Source organism: Aspergillus vadensis (genome assembly GCF_003184925.1).
Source record: "Aspergillus vadensis CBS 113365 unplaced genomic scaffold BO88scaffold_1, whole genome shotgun sequence".
In the NCBI taxonomy this organism is placed as follows: Eukaryota; Fungi; Ascomycota; class Eurotiomycetes; order Eurotiales; family Aspergillaceae; genus Aspergillus; species Aspergillus vadensis.
Window position 1 is genome coordinate 2335363 of NW_020292039.1, and position 20001 is coordinate 2355363.

Sequence of the window (20001 nt, forward strand, 5' to 3'; positions counted from 1 at the left end):
ACTTATTGAAATGGGTTCGTAAGTGGGTAGTAGCGAGGTAGGTAGTAGGTAAAAGTGGTAGTGAAACCCATAAAGGTAAGTAACTAACTAGTTGACTGGATGCTAGTCAGCCGTGCTGCTGCCGACCGGAGAAGATGTTCCAAATGTTGGGTTAGGTATAAAGTAGTACCGATTGGCTAATGTCTACTGGTTCGGTCGCAGAGGGAGGAGTGACTAAAAAAAAGGGATATAGTAGGTAGGTCACTAACTGCTCGGATTTGAATATTTCTGGGGAAATTATTCTGTAACCCACATAGGCTCTATGAAACGTGGTGAGTTAAGCTTGCCTATTACGGTCGTCATGTGCTATAAACTACATTCACCTTTATCTCTACTTTCGAATCTGTAGCTTCTATGAAAACGTGCTTAGTGTCGACTACTGACCTACCTTTTTACGTGTTGGGAGACTCCAAGCATCTCTTCCTACCAGTTTGAGATCGTGGGTTCGCTCCAGACTCATGATGGCCTCCTATTAGAGGCGTTAAAGGTGCCCTCCCACTTCCTTGCCTCCCTTGTGTAACCTTCGTTGAGGTTCAGATGACGGATGATGGCTGGCTGCTCGCCCTGAAATTAGTAGTAGAAACCAAGGTCACGGAGACAGTGATTGTTTGGTCTTCAGATGTCTCGGATACGTGCCGAATAGAGAGACTCGGGAGTATCTTTGACTCCATTTCCTTGCTTGACTTGAAGGCGTAATGCTGATCTACTGAGCGTGAATGGTTGTCGTCGCCCTGTAGTATCCAATCTTGCTTTCTTTTTCGGGCCTGATTTATGATCCGACGGCTATTCATATCGAGACTGAAACACTTGCGTTAGGCGGAAACCATCCGTTTAGCCACCTTAGTGGCCACCTGCGGCTGATACGCGTCCTGTGAGTCAGTCATCTAGACAGGCATATGCAGAGAACACGGGGAAAGAAAATTGGAGTCACGAGGGAGAATGGAGTGTGCAAGGCAGAGAAAGATACAAAAGTGATGCTGAATGATGCAGAGGCATTAGACGTTGCACAGTGGTATAACGAAGGCGAAAACCAGCCCATCACAAGAAGTCACGTTGCGCCAAAGAACTCTGGCATGGTGAGCGCTGGTTGAAAATCGTATATGAACCTCACTTAGGTTGCCGTCGTGGCTGGAATTCGGCGACCAAGGAATCCGGCGTCCCAGTAAAGTCAGGAATGAGCCGCGATGATCGCAAGGCCGTTTAGCTGGGTCGACTGGATATTGCAATCCCGGGTCCCCAGACTTGGAGAATTAGTGCATGCATGTCGTTGGCTGGAATCGGACAGCCTGTTTAGTAGCACCCCGCTCGCGATGTTCTGGAAAAGCCAAAGAGAGGATGACAGAAGGCCCAATGACTAGCGGATCCGGATGAACTTCTACTCCAGACGTATGGAGCAGTCAGCGTCATGATGGCCGAATGGAATAAAAAGGAACCAACTGAAGGGGAGCACTGATGTGGCGGTGAGGGAAGATGCGAGCAAACGGACGATAGGCGAATGAAGGGCCTCACAACCCCACAGCCGCTGCATTCCTTTCGTTTCTCCCCATCCGCAATGCACCCGCCGTCGTTGGGTCGATGTCAACGGAGGATCTTAATACCCTCCACTCCGGAGACATTCTTTCATTCATCAGAGGCCTAACACGGACCTCATCTGCATCGGTTGTTGGGCGCTGTGGGCGCTGCGGGGACAATCGTCTCACGATCCAAGTGGCCTTGACCCGGTCTGCATCCAAGCCATCCTAGTCTTAACCCAATGGAGCCCATGCAGCGAAGACAAATGTTGAGCAGCCGGTTGCATAAGCTCAGGGTGCCAGGTCTGACGGCGTAGGCTGATTTGAGCCGGCAATCGCATGGTATGAAGCGCGTCTTATCTTTCATCCCAAAGTAGCTCGTTCTCAGCGAAAGAGAATCAGAAGCCGAAAACGAAAATTGAATTGCGACGCATTCAGGCCAGAAAACCTGGGGATTGAAAGCTTGTGTGAGTCTCTCCAGTCTCGCGTTGGGCCTCTGTGTTACCCGTTAATCCGGTCGGGCTGATGGCCAAGTGAGAAAGGCCTTCCTCATGAGTGTAATCGACCCGCGGATCTCCTGGATTTGGTTGTGCTTAGGCATTCTTGGGTATATTGGGAGAAAAGGCAGACGGCACAGTCGATATTGTAAGGCGACAACCTCCAGATAGCGTGAGGCAGCAAAGGTAGTAGAGCAATGATGGTGCCCACATGGGACGATCGAGAAACTGACTCTCACTGGATGTGACGGCCTGTCAGCGGATGTCACCGTGAACTCGGCGTAGATCCTGAGTGGTGTTTTCTCGATGAAGTCAACAACCCAGCCAGACATGGAAATGGGTTGATTGTACCCATCCCGTTGGCCTGTCAGCGTAGAATTTTGTCCCGTATTGACCTTAGCCCATTTCCAATTTGGCGCCCCTCTCGCCGCCTCGACCTGACCTTCCCTGTACCTTGCCCTTATAGTCAGCTTTGGGATCGGGCTCCAAGGCCATGACTGTCCTCCCACGTAACAGGCTGTGTAATTTTCTCATGGGGTAAGCCATCATAGTTAAGGGTTCTGGGAATGAGAGGATCAGGTTCGCAACGAACTCTTTGTTCCCTGCAACCCCGTCGAGGTGCTATCGTCCAGATCCACTCGGCCCCATCAGCCGTCGAACTGCCCATGTTGGCGGCGTTTAGAGCGCTTGTCCCGTTGAGGCCCCAGGTGTGTAATCTCGCTCATTGACTGAAGATATTTCTATGATTGAAGAAACATCACACATAGCCGCTGATAAGCGAAAGGGGGAAGCACTTGCAGGTACCGGAATCTCGGATGGCCTTGCGTTCTTTCGCACGTCATCAATCTGGCACCAGGAAGGAACCCTGTCGGTTACACGATTTCTTCTCCATTTCAGGGGTGTATTTCTGCCCTGCCGTGCCACTTGAGAGGTTCTAGGTTGCTGGGCCGAGATAGCTAGCATGCGGCAAGGCCACCTTCGGTTTTTTACCCACCTTCTGGCCCTCTTTCGTTCATTTCTTTTTCCTCTGTTTTTTTTTCTGCGTTCCTTCTCCCCCTCACAATTTAATTCCGGCATATGCAGAGGTGTCCAACGCCAACCCATGATCCTCGATTCTGCCCTTTCTTAAACATCGTAGATCCTGTGATTTTGTCAGTTTCCATATCTCATACATCCCGTGTTGAAGTACCCTTGCATGCATTTTCTGCTATGCAAATCCCGTTACCAGTTTCTCTCGACAGGAAACATAATACTAACCCAGCTGAAAAGGTTTGATTGCAAGCGCTTTCAGCCCGCTGGTATCCACATCCATCGAAATGAATTGCGTCGAGCAACGGAAGGAATTTTCGGAAAAGAAACGACAAACGCCGGGAACTGATCAATGTTTGGTCAAATAGCGGTGGCATAGCTGATGAAAAGACCGCGATTGGTCGTCTCATGATTCGGCAATTCCGTAGTCACGCAACTCTTATCGCCGTTGGTCGTCCTTCTGTTGAATGGCTCTTCTACCACAGGCCGCAGCACACAAGCTTTCCCAGCCACCCAGCCTCCTGATATTGATGCACATGGGTAGCCCACGGGATTCGGAAGGTGGAGGAAAGAATGAAACGGTAGAGCGAAAGAAGGGTAGGCAACAGAAACCTCTCACGGGAGCTGAGCGCTAGAAGAAAGGGTAAGAGAGTTGTGACAGATCAATAGTTCAACAAAAGTGCGCAATATAAGAAAAATTATACGTAACTTCGCACATCCGCTGAGGATCAGAATCGGAAGCACTTGAGCTGGCGTCCCGTCATCACAGCCCCCTTTTATATCCTCGATGGCCCCATTGTCCATTGCAGCCCGAGGATGGGGGATATGACCTGGGACAGACTGGATGCCCGACAAAAATTGCCACGGAGCGCGGGTTGGGGACTGAGTGGAGGAGGTATGGGACGGCCTGGACCAGGCTCCGGCCATTCATAGATCTCCCCTAAAATTTCGCTTTCCAAGCCAGAGCGGGGTCAATTCGGAGAAAGGAGCGAATTGGCGGCCAGAGAGTGAGGGACGGGCGGAATTGGGGGGTTGGGATTGGAGAGAAATGGAGGAATTGGGAAAGTGAGTGTCAAAGGGGGGGTGGGAAAGAAACCTCCGGGGATGGCCCAATGCCCAATGGATCAATCGCCCATCCCATCCCCCCTCTCGATTGAGGTCACAGTCCTCGTCATGGACTTTCCCGCCGGAGGGAAGACCCTCCGGTGAAGGCTATATAAACCCTCTTTTCATCTTTCGTCGTCCTCTTCCTCTTCTTTTCCTTTCTCTTTTACCTCATCAAGTGCGGTTATCAGTTTGACGTGCATTCATTCTTACTCGTGATCCTTCCCTTGTGTCTTCCCATACACTTCCATCCCTTCGGAGCTAGACCGCAAGTCTTCATTGTGACTGAAGAGTCTTTATCTTATTGTCCTCCATTCTCTTCGTTTCGACGGTCTTGTGAACCAAGCAACAAGACTAATCATCATGGCGACCCATCACTATCAGTCTCCTTCTCTTCCCATTAATGTTCCCTCTAAGGCTCCTGCTCCTGCCAGCCTCTATCCCATTACCAGGGTTTCTGGGTCTCCTCCAGATATCTCTGACACTAGCACTACTGCAGGAAGCCGCACCTCTGCAGGCTTCAGCTACAGCTCTGGCAGCATCGGCGGAGATTATGAAACGAGCTCTGCCTCGTATTCTGGCGTGGATGTCGTCGACGTTCTCAACGACCGCATGCAGGACGTCTTCGATCCCACACCTTTGGACAGGGGATTGGCAACACAGGCACAAACGTGAGCATTTCTCTTTGCGAATTCGAGGGGGTTCCAGCTTCCTTTGAATTGGGCCATTTTGAGTCCTGGCATGCAAAAAAAGTGAGATGGAAACAAACTGACGTGTAAGACTAGTTCCGGTCAGTTGAACGCCAAACAGCGAGAGCTTTTGGAATTGCAAGCCCTGGCACAACGTCGTCTAAAAGGAGTCCGAGCCACCTTCAACGACGGTATCAAAGTTGCTCGCGAAACCAAGCGTGACTTGGAATGGACTCAGAAGCGTGTGAAGTGAGTTTCCAAGTTTCCCCAAGAGCCCTCCTGTATCACAAATACGACAGCTGAGGGACTCCGCTCCGCCGGCGGGGAGCACAGGCGCCCGCTGCGCTCCGCTGTCAAAATATTTCTTGGCAGCGCAGTTGCTGCAGCAGGTGCTGCAGCCCAGCCGAAGCCTCCATTAGTCTAAATACAGCAAATACTGACATATCACGTAAATAGTGCTCTCAAGGCGAAGGCCGAAAATAATTTCCCCGACGAGTATAGACGGGCGTCCAAGAAGTACACTTTCGACGACAATTAATCCCAAGCTAAGGGCTTATATTGGCTCGGTCCGGTTTCACATCGGTCCAGGTTTTTGGAGGCACACACCTCTATTTGGCAACGACGATAACGGTTTTGTATAGGGTAAAATTGGTTCTCTGGGTTCGGATCTGGCGTGGGTTTTGCAGGGCGACTTGATCTTTTTGCGTTATCTCGTGACTGAAGGGATTTTGGACTGGTACATGTTTTTGCTTTTTCCTCGGGCGCCGTGCCTTTGGGTGGACGCGTCGTTATACAATAGTACGCTGAATCTGGCGAAATATTACATTCGAACTTCGAACACTGGTTCTCTGGAACATAAACAGCAGTCGCGCTTGCGGTGGTGGGCGAGATCATAGCCAAAAGGTCATATCCACGTGCCAGAAATGCGGCCCACTGTGCATCAGCCCAAAGCAACCAGGTGAAAAGGGAGTCACAATTAGGCTTGTGACGAGTAGGGGCTGGGTCATGTGCCAACCCGAATCACATTAAATCACCCTTAGAGCGGGATGGGCTTGTGGGGGGAGTGTGGCACGGTCCTCTGAGGTATCCTGCAGTGCATTCCAGGGGATGTCCCCGGGTCTCACGAGCGACATTCTCGGCGATACATTATACACTCCGTATAGCTCTTGGGAGGACTAGAGCTTAGACTGCCAGACCCCGCTGTATGTAAGTCATGACTCGAAGGTGGGGGGACCATTGTCGTCATTCCCGGCTGCCGACGTCTTTGGGAACCCCCACCTTGGATGAGCGGAACTGGAACCTCTGCTGACTCCACTCCGCCGGCGGACATCGCTGTACCGCCTGCTCCGCTCCGCCCTATGGTTAGGACGCGCTGGTTGCCGCTTTAAGGCTAGTCATGCATGTCATGATAGAGGGTGAGGTTGGAGCTTCTAGGCCGCGACGTGCAACTGTGTCACACAGCCAATGGCCTTAAGATGATTGTCATGGTAGCCAGAAGCTATTATTAATACTGCAGTGCACGAAGCGGAACTGTGAATAGTGATCAAACTCAGAATGTATATTTGTGTTGGAAGGTGTCATGTGTGGTGGATAGATGGTTGGTGACCTCTAGACAGTGGAGAATATTGTGTTAGCTTCACGATGCAATGTTTCTGATATGCGTCACCCTATTTTTAGCCTTCAATTTGACAGTTAGTGGAATACTTGCAGTAAGATGTCATAGGATGGGGATTCCACTACCGCGACGTGGAGTAGTACATCATGCCCCGGCTAGGGGTGGGAGAGAAGCCCAATAGTACGTGAAATAAAGGCTATACTGACCAATCACATACTAGTCATCAGCAAACAACACAGAAATAGATCGATTAGCTCCATAATAATTCATGAGCACGACTAGTTCAATCGATTCGAAGATGTGAGGGAGACGGAGAGGGAGACGGAAGTATCTACCCCTAAGTAGACCACCATCAATTTGGGACAAAGGAGGAGTCGATCTATCAATGACCATGGCCGTACCTGCCATTATAGGTCGTGCGTACTGTCGAGAGCTTGGCGGAAAAAGGAAGGAACGCTCTATTACCGAGTTAGCCACGCATGAATCTCTAGATTGATGCTTACGATAATTTCTTTTTCCTGATATTTCAGTGTGGCATCTATTTGATTCTCATCGCTGGTTTTCTATTTTTCATTCTCGAGGTGAGGGTGTTTGACTTTGCCCGGATGGTCGGTACAGCATGTTTCATTTTCCTGGGCTAAATTGGCCAGGGGCTCGGGGTGGAGGGGTGTGCTATATTTGGATCTGGGCTGCCTTACCGGCTCTCAATACATCTACACTCAACTATGAATGTCGCTGATATGATGCATTTGGAGGTGGTTGTTTGGCATACCTTCTAGTGTTTATAGAGCTCCCATCAACTTGAAATGAACCGAATGTCCTTGTTCACGTAATTTGCCTTAGGGGCTATTCATTTGCTAACCGTTTCTGAACTAAAGGAATGAAAGCAAAATTTCCTAGAGCGTCTGGAAGTGTCCATTCCCAGCAAGTGCCGCTTATTCTCCCATTGATGATTTGTTCATCTACTCGGTGAACGTTGTCGGCATGTATTCTCCCAACACATCACTTGACAACCACACGACGTCATGTAGCCATGACATAGCAACGTAGATACCGTTCACACCTCGAGTTGGGTCCTACCACTCCCACCATCTCAAGAATCTCCTGCTCCTGGATCTGTATTCATATACATCCATGTCAGAAGTGCGCCACGACAACGATCACTTCGAACAAGCACTGGAAGGGAGTCTTACCAGTATCGCTCAAGGAAGTTTGTCACAACAGGCTTCAAGTCCTTCCACGGGTCTTGAATGAAACTGGGTTGAAAGTATGCCATAGCACCGCTCAGAGTCTTGATCCCGTCCGACCATCTGATCAAGTCATCGTTTCGAAACTGCTTACGATTGGGTGCGATGTATACATAAGGCGGTGGAGGTGGCCTGCGTTGGCTCACCATGACCCTCTTGTTGTTTAGTTCCACAGGCTTGTATGGCCCGGGCCTGGGCACTCCTGGCTTAGGTGCCACACTAGGAGGGTTCGCGATAACTCGGTTGTTGGTGCTTGCGGTGGGTTTTGCATAATGATCTATTCAGAGCGCGAAACATTAGAGATCGTTATTATATTGAGGCATCACAAAGAGACTTAATACTTACTATGTAAAACGGGACTACTCTTTACCGGCTCCTGGTGGCGGATCTTTGTGTCCGAAGAGTTACTAGGATGCCTGCCATTAACCCTGACGTTTGTAGTAGGAGCAGGAGGAATCATCCCGTTGGTTTTGTTCTCCATGCTCACGGAAGCGCCTGGGGATTTTGCAACCTCGTTCAACGTCTCCCTGTGTAGCGGCTGGGCCTTCCATTCCTCGTAGAGAGGCGAGCGAGGTTTAGCCCGTCGGGGGCTCTGGACGTGTGGCTGGCTGGGCATCGTCTGATGCTTGGGCATCCTGTCTACCGGATTGCCAGGTTTGATCGGGGTGTAGTCCTTGATAGTGTCGGGGGCCCATTCTTGGAGGAACTCGTATTCTCTCTGTGACACCTCTTTCTTCAGAATCTGTTTGGGCGTGAAAGTGCAGGCCGCCATCGGTGTTGGTAGATATGTAGAGTGGCGTTTGCGGTGGTGTGGAGTGTTATAATCTAGAAGGTTCGAAGCAAGAACTGCAAACGTAGTAAGGAAAGAACCTTTGGAAGGTGTGGAGCAGGCAAAAGAAATACAGAAGTTGGAAATGGGAGGGCAGAGGGAAGAGGGAAGAGGGCAGGTGCGGGTGCGAAGTGAAGTGGATGAGGGAATTAGTTGCCTGCCACAAGATCTCGATAGAATACAATTCACGTTATTGTAAGTTATTCACTCCCATACATTATGCAGTCACTTTTGCGCACGGCAGCGACATGTGCAGTGTACTTTTCCTAGCATCAAGGCGCCTTAATCGTGCATAATTCCGAATGAGTTATGTTATGATAGAGCTTAGGCAAATACCATGTTTAGTATTCAGCATGAATAAATTGCAGTTTTGAATCTCAGATACGGAAGTAGCGCAAATATGTCGGAATCTTCCACAGGAATCTTCTCATAACTACCCAATAGCCAATGACTGTTATTGAGACCGCTGAGCTACTAAGATGTAACTGAGGGCTGGGATTAACACATGGAATATGAATCTCCACTCAGACAATGGGAAAAAAGAAAAAAGAAAAAAAAAAAAAAAAAAAAAAAAAAAAAAAAAAAAAAGGCAAGGAAAAAGACCATTGCAAAGCAGTCTCATCCTACAGCTAAAGCGAGGGCCAGAATCGTCACAGAAGTAAGATGTAGGATGATATTGTTCTGTTCTTGATTGTGTGACATTTTGACATGCTGTACCACCAACATATCCTAGCTTGGCTCTATACTAGCATTAACCATTCCAATTATCTTCTTCGAAGGGTACTCCAGGGAGAACAGGCGTCTACAACAGCCGGAGGCATCAATACTATAGCCTCAATGCTACGTTGAAAAGGAAGTTCTCTGAAAGGTAATGTCATTTATATTTAAGGCTAGATCTCAAAAGCTCATTCCCTTTTACAGTATCTTTTTCTGTATGTTTCGAAACATTATTCTATATTTTCGAATATAATTGATAGTGCAAAACGTAATATATCTTTATCACTTGGTAATCCTATTAAATCAACCGATCTTTCGTACTACTAGGTTTTATATTTCTGATCGTAGTTTTACCTTCAACCATAATATGTCTACATTTAGCCATTAGAATATGTATTTTACATCAATCATTATAACCATATAGTTTTTACCTTCAAATGTTTATTAACTTCTAGCTTAATGGAGTTCAGATAGAATAACTTTTGCACGCACGCGATCAATAGTAGCTACAAAGTAAACCGCAGTACCAGATGATCAATGTCGTCTATAAGCAGGAATAAGAATAAAATATCTGAATCAGAATCTGGTCACAAGAGGTGAAGGGCCTCCGTGATATTCTACTCTTACGCCACTGCGGGCAGCGAGCGACTCGACTTAAGCTGCAGAGGCGTTGGGTCGCTTTTAATAGTAAGAGAATAGGTCCATATATTCAGTTGAGCTTTTAGCGGCAACCCAATTGAAAGCATTTGAAGCCCTTGTAAATTTCGACATGATCCGACAATCGCCTGTCGCTATTGACTCGTCGCACTGCCACCAAGACTCCATCAGCTGGTGCACAGTCTCCAGGCTCGGACCACGGCAAGCCTCGGCTGCAAGGAACAACACTATCTGGTAGTGCACCATGTCTAGTAGAAAACCATATTATTGTTTAAGTTTAACATCTAAAATAAGCTTACAAGCGAATAGCCAACGTAGCGACAATCTTAAGATGGTCCCAGACCTTGAGAAAGAGCAGACGCTCCCTAAACACCAGAACGCTCTGCCTCGATAGCGTTGTTGATAACCTGCACGAAGCGACCAACCTTATCCACGTCTTTCTTAGCCGTCTGAATCCCACTGAAGATCTTCTTCACACCAACTCCAATGGTGCCGTCATCGGATATACTGCCAATGCCTGCCAGTGCCTGGCCAATTTCCTGCTCGTTGAATGCGCCAGAATGCTCCAAGATGTGCTTGAGCTCATCGTATGTCATCACATTTGGAACCATGATATCGGCATCAAAGGAGCTGAACAAATCAAGCTGTTTCATCACAAATCTCTGCGTAGTGGTTGCTATGATCAAGAGCCGGCGACCCTTGTTAGGATGTTTCCTCAACACGGCCTGCAGAGTCTGCAAGATTGTGTTGCTGAAGCGAGGGCCGACAGGAACCCACTCAATGAGCTTCTCGAGATTATCGATGACGACAACACTTGTGCGACTCTTATAAGCATCGTCGAAGACTTTGATAATGCGCTGAACCTTGGCCGTTTCGCTGAAGCCTCCCATGTCTTCGGGACTGATCAACTTAATGAAGGGGAATCCAGAGTCTATAGCAATTCGAGCCGCGAGAGCCGTTTTGCCACTTGCAGTGGGACCATGTAGCAACACCGAGAACAAAGGTGAGGATTCATCCTCAGCAACTTGCTTGACGAACAGGCCGCCCTCCTTGAGGATTTCATTGATCACGGGCGAAAAGTGTGTGATGCCATGTTGAATACGACTAGAAAGCTCTTCTTCAGAGACACCAAACGCAGGTGTGACCTCTTCGAGCGCATGGTGGAAGTCGGACCGGTTGACCTTCATGTTCACGACATCGTCGCTGATGCTGGCTGTCGTGCCCGCCTTGATATGCCGGGAGAATGCGAAAGAAGATGCGGACTTCACAAGACCAGATATTTCAGCACCAGAGAAATTCTTGGTCATCAGGGCCAGCTCAGCCAGGTCGACATCATCATCCATGACGTCGTTATCCCGCATCTTTTGCGTGTGAATCTTAAGAATCTGGGCGCGGCCTTTCTCATCAGGAAGAGAGATCTCCATATGAACTTCAAGACGACCAGGACGCAACAGTGCCTCATCAATCATGTCCTTTCTGTTGGTCATTCCAATGAGTAGGATATTGTTAAGCTGATCCACACCATCCAGCTTCGAGAGCAGCTGGTTCACCACACTGTCACCAACACCAGTACCACCTCCAGCTCCACTGCCACGCTGCTTGCAGACAGCGTCCAGTTCATCAAAGATGATGATGTGAAGACCACTTTCATCTCCCTTTTCTTTGTATTCCTTCTCGGCGTCTGCGAACATTTTCCGAATGTTTTCTTCGGACTGACCAACATACTTGTTAAGCACTTCGGGTCCGTTGATGACCTTGGGCTCCCGGGCATTGAGCATCTTTCCGATCTGACGAGCAATCAAGGTTTTACCCGTTCCGGGAGGACCATAAAGCAGGATACCCTTGACGTGCTGAAGTCCCAGTTTCTCCACCAACCCCGGAGGGAAGATACGGGACGCGAACGCACGACGGAAGATAGTACTGAATTCGGAATCAAGACCGCCAATGCCCATGTTCTCGAACTTGAAGTCAGGTTGGATGATGGAGTTCGCCGCCGGTCGGCGGTTCGAGGGCTTCAGGTTGATACCAGTACTAGCATCCTTGAAGAATGTAATCTGGGAGTGCCTGGTGAGAATACCCCGCGCCGTAGGATCCGTCTCGACACTGCCACCGCTGGCATTCTCAGAGGATAGATCGACTCTCTGAACGGTTTTGACGGTCAACAGAAGTGGGATGCTTCGATGATCCATCAAAATCTTTTGGCCGGGGGCAAAGATTTGGTTTTCGAAGTTCTGTACAGATCAGTTGCTGCTCTTTCTTCCACCGGGGATGGGAAAAAGTACCCTGATCACCACACTTGCCAGCTCATCTTGATCATATGGAGTCTCGACCCGCTTCTTCCCAGCAAACCCAACCTCAATATCTGTAGAACCGACGTAGGCCTGTCCGCCCTGACTGAAGGGGTCGTAGATTTGCACCGAAACGGTATCCGTGAAAGCGACGCCAGCCCATGTCCGCTGAGGATCAGACATGCTGATTTGTCCCGGTGGGAACCCATCCAGAGGGCGCGCAGAGAAGACGTAGAGACCGTTGATGAGTAGGAGGAGATCGTGTCCATCGCGGGAGGGTGGGAATTCCTGGGCGGAAACAGCAACCCTAGACACAGTTAGAAGAAGGGCAACCAAGGCAGCGACCACACTTGAACGTACAAGTTCCCGAATGTATACGTATTATCCGGGCTCTTGGCAGGACGCAGCGTCCATGATCGGCCTGAGCTCACGGGCTTCTCTCCAACGGGGTTTCTCGGAGGCATTTGCGGCGGTCTTCCGGTATACTGGGGTGGCGCTCCATATCCTGCGGGACTAATTACCAAGCATATCAACCACTGTTGTTTCATTATGGTGCCGTGTGAGGCCCATACCTTGCGCCCGACCTGGAGGGGTAGGGGGTTTGTCCTTGAGCTGGGTTGGTATAACCGTCGCCTCGAGAGGGGCGGGAGCCGAAAGGATTAGGGACGGAAGGGTAGTTGTTGCGATTGAACATCTTCAGGTCAGATAGATGATGACTTCGAGTTGCGAATTAGGAAGGAAATGCAATGAGTTCCCAGACAAGAACAGGGTATGTATAGGCTGGTTGAACGTGGCGAAGCGATGCTGCCAGCAGCTGTTGCCTTGAGGCCAAGTACTCAAATGACCAGATTATGACTAGATAGTATATGAGTACGCAAGCAAAAAGTGATGTTGAGTATAGGCAGCTGAGTATATGGAATAGAAGTGAGGTAGAGGATGGAAAGAAAGAAGAGTAATGAGAGGTGGCGGTCTCACATTGGATGGGGGGGGAAGCTCCAGCGCCCGCGACACATGGACCGTAGGTAAGGTACCCAGGGTTCCGGCCCCATCGGTCGGTCCGCCCACCTCCGTCTTCGCCGACCGGTCTGGATGACGCTGCTTCTCGTTCACGCACCCCGGAGGGAGAACTGACACCTCCATTCCCACCGGTTCATTACATTTCCATACCTTAAAGATGCCTCTGTCAGTATGCCCGCTTCCCCCTGTATAGCATGCCTGAGTACTTACAGTGTCCTTTTGCAGTCACCTCCTCGGCAAGAAGTCATGGAACGTCTACAACCCAGCGAACATCGAGCGCGTTCGGCGCGACGAGGCTCAGGCCAAAGCCCAAGAAGAGGAGGATGAGCGTCTCATGCAAGAAGCTGATGCTGAACGAAGGATCCAGATACTCCGCGGCGAACGGCCTTCAACACCACCTCCGCCGCCCCCAGCGCCGTCCGCCCGCCCACAAGAAAGGAAAAGTCATACAGAAGATGCAGGCCGATTTAGAAAGAGAAGGCGCTTAGCGGGAGAGGATGACACGGATAGAGACATTAGATTTGCACAAGAGGATGCACAGTTGGCGCTGGATAGACGGGCGCAGCAAGCCGCAGCTCGGTCAAGCGATGCGCCACTTCATGATAGTACTGGTCACATTGATCTGTTTCCTTCAGAGGCGAAGCGCAAGCCCGTGGAAAAGAATGCAGAGGCGGAAAAGGAGACGAAAGAGAAAAAGCGAGAGCTCGAAGACCAATACACGATGCGATTCTCTAATGCGGCTGGGTTTCGACAATCTGTTGGCCAAAACCCTTGGTATTCGTCTTCGCACCGCGAGGGCGCAGCAGCTGAATCCATGCCAAGCAAGGACGTCTGGGGAAATGAGGACCCATTAAGGAGAGAAAGGGAGAAGGCCCGGATGGATGCAAATGACCCGCTCGCGGCGATGAGAAAGGGCGTCCGCCAGTTGAAGACGGTTGAGCAGGAGAGGAAAAAGTGGAATGAGGAACGAAGTCGAGAGCTGGAAGCTTTGAAGGCTTCGGAGAAGCATCGATCTTCTCATCGCAGTAGGAGGTCGCCATCGCAGGATAGCATCGAAGGCTTCAGACTCGATGCTTCCCCGGATAGGCGTCGAGATGACAAGGATGGAAGATCCCATCGACACCATCGGCATCGTAGAGATAGAAGTCGAGATCGTTCGCATCGACGAACCTCTCATTCTGGTTCGCGGTCTCATCGTTCTCATCATGATCGACACCACCGACACAGGGAATCCAGACGCCATGACGAAGACTCCCGATCGAGACGTTGAATGGTTCAACTTCGCACTCACACCAGAGCTTCATGGGCAGCTTACAACTCTCTAGTACACGGTCTAAAGCTACATTCGTTGAGTCGTACTCTTAGTCGATGGAGGCAGGTAGCGAGCCTTGTCTATGACTAACGCATTTTGAAGACTATCTATCTACTTAAACTGGAGATGAGTCTGCAACGAGACCTGCAACTTATTGCAGACCCCACTTCTGGGAACCCTTCTCACCATCCTGGCTATCCCATTCGATGGTAATATCCAAGGAGCGGGACTTCTCCGACTTCTTTTGGTAGCCGACCTTTCCAGTGATGGTCTGGCCCTTCTTCAAGGGAACGCCCTTTCTCTTCTCATGGTCGATGAGAAGGATACTCTGCTGCCAGTGCGTCTCTTTACCATAAGGTCCCGTAGTGAAAGCGACTATACCCTTCTTCTGCATTTCGGACGGAACAGCGTCGTCGGCAATGGGTGAGTCCCTCGAAGGCATGAAAAAGATATCGAACCAGATAGCAAAACCGTCCAGCGCATCAATGTCCTCGGTAAGAGTGACCTGGAATTCCTTCAAGAACGACAGCTCCTCAACAGTGATGGTATGTAGAGGAAGGGGAAGGAAAACGGCAGATTGGCCAGGAATCGATGATGGCTCCACGACACGAACCAGAGCCTCATCATAGATACCAGTCAGCATGCTGCTCATATTGAAGCCGTACACACTCTTCCAGAATGAGATGTGGTTTGCGATGAAGTCAGGGTCGGCAAAGGGAGCGACACGGAGTGTAGCGTGCGAGGGAACCATGAGTCCTCCCGGGGCGAGATACCGGTCCCGAGCGTAAATGACCGAGTCAAACATGGCCTCGAACAGTAGACCGTAGCCCATCCATTCGGAGATAATGATGTCAACTTGCTGAACTGGCAGCGTGACTTCCTCAATTTTACCGCGAATGCACCTAGAAGTTTAGGCATCAGCTGTCAGTCACGCAACTAGAAGAAAACAAGATATTGCGAAACATACGTTATGACATCACCGAATCCATTCTCGTAGATGATTTCCTTGGCTCTATCGATAATGTTGGAATTATCGACCGAGATAACCTTCTTTGCACCGGCCTTCGCGCAGAACATGGACAAAATGCCAGTTCCGCAGCCAACATCGAGGACAACCTTATCCTTGAACACGTGCTTGTTCTCATATACGAAGTCGCGGTAGGAATCAGTGCGGATGGTGTCCTTGAGCATGGACTCGTGGATTCCTAGATGGGCAGCACGTTAGCATTAGAAACCAAGCAGCCCCAGGATCAAGGACATCATACCGTTGTAGGCGTAAGAAGTGAAGTAGTCCGCGTCAATTTCTTCGACCCTGTTAGCGGCCTTTTGTGCGGACGCAGCACTGAGGGTAGAGCCGAGCTTCTCATCCTCCTTGGTCAATTGCTCTTCCATAGACTTCTGTACGGCCTCTCTATACTCGGAGAACTGGGTCTGCAGGCGTTCTAGGTCTTCCTGGAGTTCAATCACGCGTCTTTCAGCGTCAGAACCACCGGTTGTCTCGGGCGTTTCGTCCTCAATGTCATCCAGACTGTAGAGAAGGGCATCATCCTCCAGCACGGGCTTCAGATAAACATCGTCCTCGAATTTGTCGGCGGAAGAGACGTCGGGAGACATGTTGCCTTCTTTCACCTGAGTTCGGACATAATTGACCAACTTGATAGTACCCAAGAAGTCCAGGTCTGATAGCGAAACACAAGCAGAGATAGGTTAGCCATAGTTCATATCATATGCATCGTCCAACAGACAATCGTCCGGGCTTGAGCAGCAGAGGGAAATAGCGAATGCTAAATCCAAGTACAATTGACTACACACCGAGCTCCTTTTGAATCCTCCGCAGGTCAAAGTTGTACTTGTCTTTGGTCTCCTTGAGCATGGCCCGCACGTCGGGGTAAACCTTCTCGGAGAACAAGCCCACGACGGGCTGGGTATCATCATCGGGCTCGACATCTTCCCATCCTTCCTCGTTGCTTACATCCGAGCTATCGGAAGAGACGGAGCGTGTATCATCGTCTCTGGGCAGACGCTCAGAGGGGAGAGCGGAAGCAGACATGGCGCAACTGCGGGGAAACAGAACCAATTGAGACGGTTATTTTTCGTAGGAGCGGGACTGGTATAGTATGGTATCTAAGCGACAACCAAATGAGATTGAATCAAAGACACTGTCACTAGATATCAAGAAGAAAAAGAAGAGAATGTCGGAGCTAATGGTTGCTGCCGACAGAATTCGGTATGGAAGTACCTGAGGAGGAGGGGTTCAGTCGAGATTCCCGCCGGAGAAAAAAAGTCAAATAATCGAGGGGAAAAAATTAGAAAATTCTCGGAAAAGGCAGCCCCGCCGGCTTGGGACTGGATTGGGTTGATTTGTTCCAAATGTTTATCCACCTGACGGGCCCAGAACTGCGATAACAGCCTGAGGCCATCGGCTTCCCCGCCAACAACAGCGTCACCGCTTCCCTCACTGCTTTCCAGACCAAACGATCCCCTCTTGCTCGCCTGCCAGATTACCCCCCCTTGAAAACCACTGTTATTACCGTTGCAGCTGCAGAGAGTCTGTGACACTCTGTTTGTTTGACCTGCTTTCCCTTACATGTCCCTATAGCTAGTGTGCTGCCCGCGAGGAGCGACTATCCCCTCCGCCTTCACTCCCTCCCTGTTTTGGTTTTGTTGCCAATACAAACAACAACCATGGCCTTCTTCTTCAACCGCGGTCGGTCCCGCCAGCCTTCGGACATTGCCAGATCAATCAAGGAACTCTTGGTGAGGCTTCGAGAATCGCCAACCACTGCCAAGGTTCGTCGCTCCGATCTGTTGTTATGTTTACATTTGCGGCTGCCGATAAGCAACTTCCAAAACAAAGGAGTACTGACCATTCCGTACCCCGATAGGTCGAAGATGATCTGGCGAAGCAACTATCTCAGATGAAGCTCATTGTCCAGGGTACTCAAGGTATGTCTCATGCATGAACCCTTACCAATGGCCCTTTTTCTCCCAGAACAAGTGCAGGGGCGCCAGATGGGCTTCGGAATGAACGTCGACTAATGTGATCTTACCTCTTAGAGATTGAGGTGTCCCCTGAACAAGTCCAAGCATTAGTGCAGGCTACCCTGCAGGAAGACTTGCTCTACGAACTAGCCCAAGGGCTTCATCGTCTGCCCTTCGAAGCTCGAAAAGACACACAAACTATCTTCTCTCACATCCTCCGTTTCAAACCCGTCAATGCAAGCCATGCAGACCCTCCTGTCATTTCCTACATTGTTCACAAACGACCCGAAATTATCATCGAACTGTGCAAGGGCTACGAACATAGCCAAAGTGCCATGCCATGCGGCACTATCTTGCGAGAAGCGCTGAAGTTTGATGTTATCGCGGCGATCATCCTCTATGATCAGTCGGAAGAGGGGGAGCCAGCGATTCGACTGACGGAGGTGCAGCCGGGCGTGCCTCAAGAGGGCAATGGCATATTCTGGAGGTTCTTTTACTGGATCGACCGAGGGAGCTTCGAACTGAGTGCCGACTCTTTCACAACGTTTAGGGTGAGCGCTCGTTAGCTTTTCAAACCATGCCGTCCTGGAAGCTAAATAATCTGCAGGAGATCTTGACCCGCCATAAGTCCATCGTTACGGGCTATCTAGCCACAAACTTTGACCTCTTCTTCGCCAAATTCAACGAGGTACTTGTACAGTCCAGCTCGTATGTCACTAAACGACAAAGCATCAAGCTACTAGGAGAGATCCTTCTGGACCGAACCAACTACAATGTGATGATGGCCTATGTGGAGAGTGGGGAGAACCTCAAGCTGTGTATGAAACTGCTGCGGGACGACCGAAAGATGGTCCAGTATGAGGGCTTCCACGTGTTCAAGGTATGTGGGCAACTTCTAGCTTGGTCCGCTGCAAGGACCCAGGCCACTGACCGTTATTACATTACAGGTGTTTGTTGCGAACCCCAATAAATCGGTTGCGGTGCAGCGGATCCTGATCAACAACCGTGATCGGCTGTTGAAATTCTTACCGAGGTTCCTAGAGGACCGGACGGACGACGATCAATTTACGGATGAGAAGAGTTTCCTGGTGCGCCAGATTGAGCTTCTTCCCAAGGAGCCGATTGAGCCAGCACGGTCCGCGCGCGAAGCGTCTCGCTCCGGCATCAACACGGCAGCAGTGGCCTGAAGGCCGCGTGAATCAAGAATTAAGCTGCGACCATTGGCAGGGGAACGGCCAATCTATCGATCCTCCCGTGCCAATATGCTTTTTACCCCTGCTTTTCCTATGTCGACCAAGTGCGGGTCTGCGTCGGAGGGCCGTGTGCACTGGGGGCACGCTAGGCCGCGGTGCCGTTTGTTTGCATTGAAGGCAAGCTGGTTTCTAGCCTTCTCGGAGTTTTACAGTGGGTTGTCACCATCTAAAGGGAAAGAAAGGGGACAAGAATTAGGGTTTGATTTTATTTTTTTTATTCTGAGAAAAGCCTGAAAGCTGGCCGAAGGAGAAGGGCAGAAAGAAGAAGTGCACGAGAATAAAGAATCGCCCCTAAGGGCAGTAGTCCTTGCATGTAAGTAACGCCGGATGTAAATAAAGTCAGTAGGCAAATCATGGAAGTGGACCAGAGTGTTTACGGGATACTACTAGTAGTAGATGCTTCTGTAGAGATCCTGGAAATACAAACCGGGAACTGTAAGATCATCATCCATGCATATAATATTGTAGGATTGCAGTAGACAAAGGACGGAGGATTTCACACAGACTTGATTGAATTCTTCACCTGAGCGAACCCCCCCTCTGTCAAGGGGGAGGGAAGCGAAGCCACTGCTAGTAGTTTAGTGTACAGTGTCTAGTAGGGAAAAATAGTGAGAGACTTGACGTTTCCCCTTTCCTCGGCCGGGTCAGTATCATCCACTCCTGCTGTCTATCTCGCAACCTAGAAGGTTAGTAGTTCTACTAGGAGTAGGGAGGAAGCCGACGCTATCCCCTACCGAGCCGAGAATAGAAGGGAAAAATAAAAAATAAATAAGAAAATTTACAAGCCCCAAAATTCCAAACGCAAAAGGAGGGTAAGAAAAGCAACTAGGCACGAAAGTCTGTAGATAGTAGGAATGAAACTCTATCAGAAGTTACTGTAGTAAGTAGGAAGTAATGCTTCTCTCATAATAGGCGAGGGGAGGAGGAGTAAGTAAGAGAAGAGCCCCAATTTCCAGTTTCATTCTCGGTGGTTTGTGCGCAAAACGAGGGGGAAGGAAGAAGAAGAAGATCAACCCGTCAAACAGTCAAATCCGTGACTAGTCAGTAGTAGCACACTAGTAGTTTTGAACTCCTGGAGTAATAATAATAAAAGCCGGCCCAACAAACAAACCGTTACGTTGCCTGTTGGGCGTGGGATGAATTATGCTCTTACCCTCCCCCCTCCAAATCCCCCGATCGCATATGATGGTAAGTAAAGATAGGAGGAGATGATTA

General features: G+C 49.7%; 6 protein-coding genes across 6 annotated transcripts; 3 read left to right on the forward strand and 3 right to left on the reverse strand.

Moving 5' to 3' along the window:
• Positions 1 to 4352: 4352 nt before the first annotated feature.
• Positions 4353 to 5709, forward strand: BO88DRAFT_400496 (KxDL motif-containing protein). Its single transcript, XM_025705587.1, has 3 exons — positions 4353 to 4851; positions 4966 to 5118; positions 5326 to 5709. The coding sequence occupies exons 1-3, from the start codon at positions 4544 to 4546 to the stop codon at positions 5405 to 5407; spliced, it is 543 nt and encodes a 180-aa protein (XP_025568617.1). The 5' UTR covers positions 4353 to 4543; the 3' UTR covers positions 5408 to 5709.
• A 1964-nt stretch (positions 5710 to 7673) lies between these two features.
• On the reverse strand, positions 7674 to 8503 carry BO88DRAFT_327485 (uncharacterized protein; the record flags this gene model as incomplete). The annotated part of the gene is made up of 3 exons (XM_025702513.1): positions 7674 to 7817; positions 7878 to 8008; positions 8077 to 8503. 3 exons carry the CDS (start codon positions 8501 to 8503, stop codon positions 7674 to 7676), a joined length of 702 nt encoding a protein of 233 aa, XP_025568618.1.
• Positions 8504 to 10060: 1557 nt separating this feature from the next.
• Positions 10061 to 13191, reverse strand: BO88DRAFT_483835 (AAA family ATPase SEC18). The gene is made up of 4 exons (XM_025712248.1): positions 12795 to 13191; positions 12583 to 12735; positions 12217 to 12529; positions 10061 to 12165 (listed from the first exon to the last, which is right to left on the reverse strand). The coding sequence occupies exons 1-4, from the start codon at positions 12914 to 12916 to the stop codon at positions 10300 to 10302; spliced, it is 2454 nt and encodes an 817-aa protein (XP_025568619.1). The 5' UTR covers positions 12917 to 13191; the 3' UTR covers positions 10061 to 10299.
• Positions 13192 to 13252: 61 nt separating this feature from the next.
• BO88DRAFT_23739 (uncharacterized protein) lies at positions 13253 to 14606 on the forward strand. Its single transcript, XM_025702106.1, has 2 exons — positions 13253 to 13404; positions 13465 to 14606. Exons 1-2 carry the CDS (start codon positions 13397 to 13399, stop codon positions 14507 to 14509), a joined length of 1053 nt encoding a protein of 350 aa, XP_025568620.1. The 5' UTR covers positions 13253 to 13396; the 3' UTR covers positions 14510 to 14606.
• On the reverse strand, positions 14607 to 16814 carry BO88DRAFT_400498 (protein arginine methyltransferase RmtB). Its single transcript, XM_025705588.1, has 4 exons — positions 16364 to 16814; positions 15817 to 16230; positions 15519 to 15756; positions 14607 to 15453 (listed from the first exon to the last, which is right to left on the reverse strand). The coding sequence occupies exons 1-4, from the start codon at positions 16599 to 16601 to the stop codon at positions 14703 to 14705; spliced, it is 1641 nt and encodes a 546-aa protein (XP_025568621.1). The 5' UTR covers positions 16602 to 16814; the 3' UTR covers positions 14607 to 14702.
• A 183-nt stretch (positions 16815 to 16997) lies between these two features.
• On the forward strand, positions 16998 to 19121 carry BO88DRAFT_440191 (Mo25 family protein). Its single transcript, XM_025709766.1, has 5 exons — positions 16998 to 17341; positions 17437 to 17497; positions 17609 to 18084; positions 18141 to 18413; positions 18481 to 19121. Exons 1-5 carry the CDS (start codon positions 17237 to 17239, stop codon positions 18718 to 18720), a joined length of 1155 nt encoding a protein of 384 aa, XP_025568622.1. The 5' UTR covers positions 16998 to 17236; the 3' UTR covers positions 18721 to 19121.
• Positions 19122 to 20001: the final 880 nt, after the last annotated feature.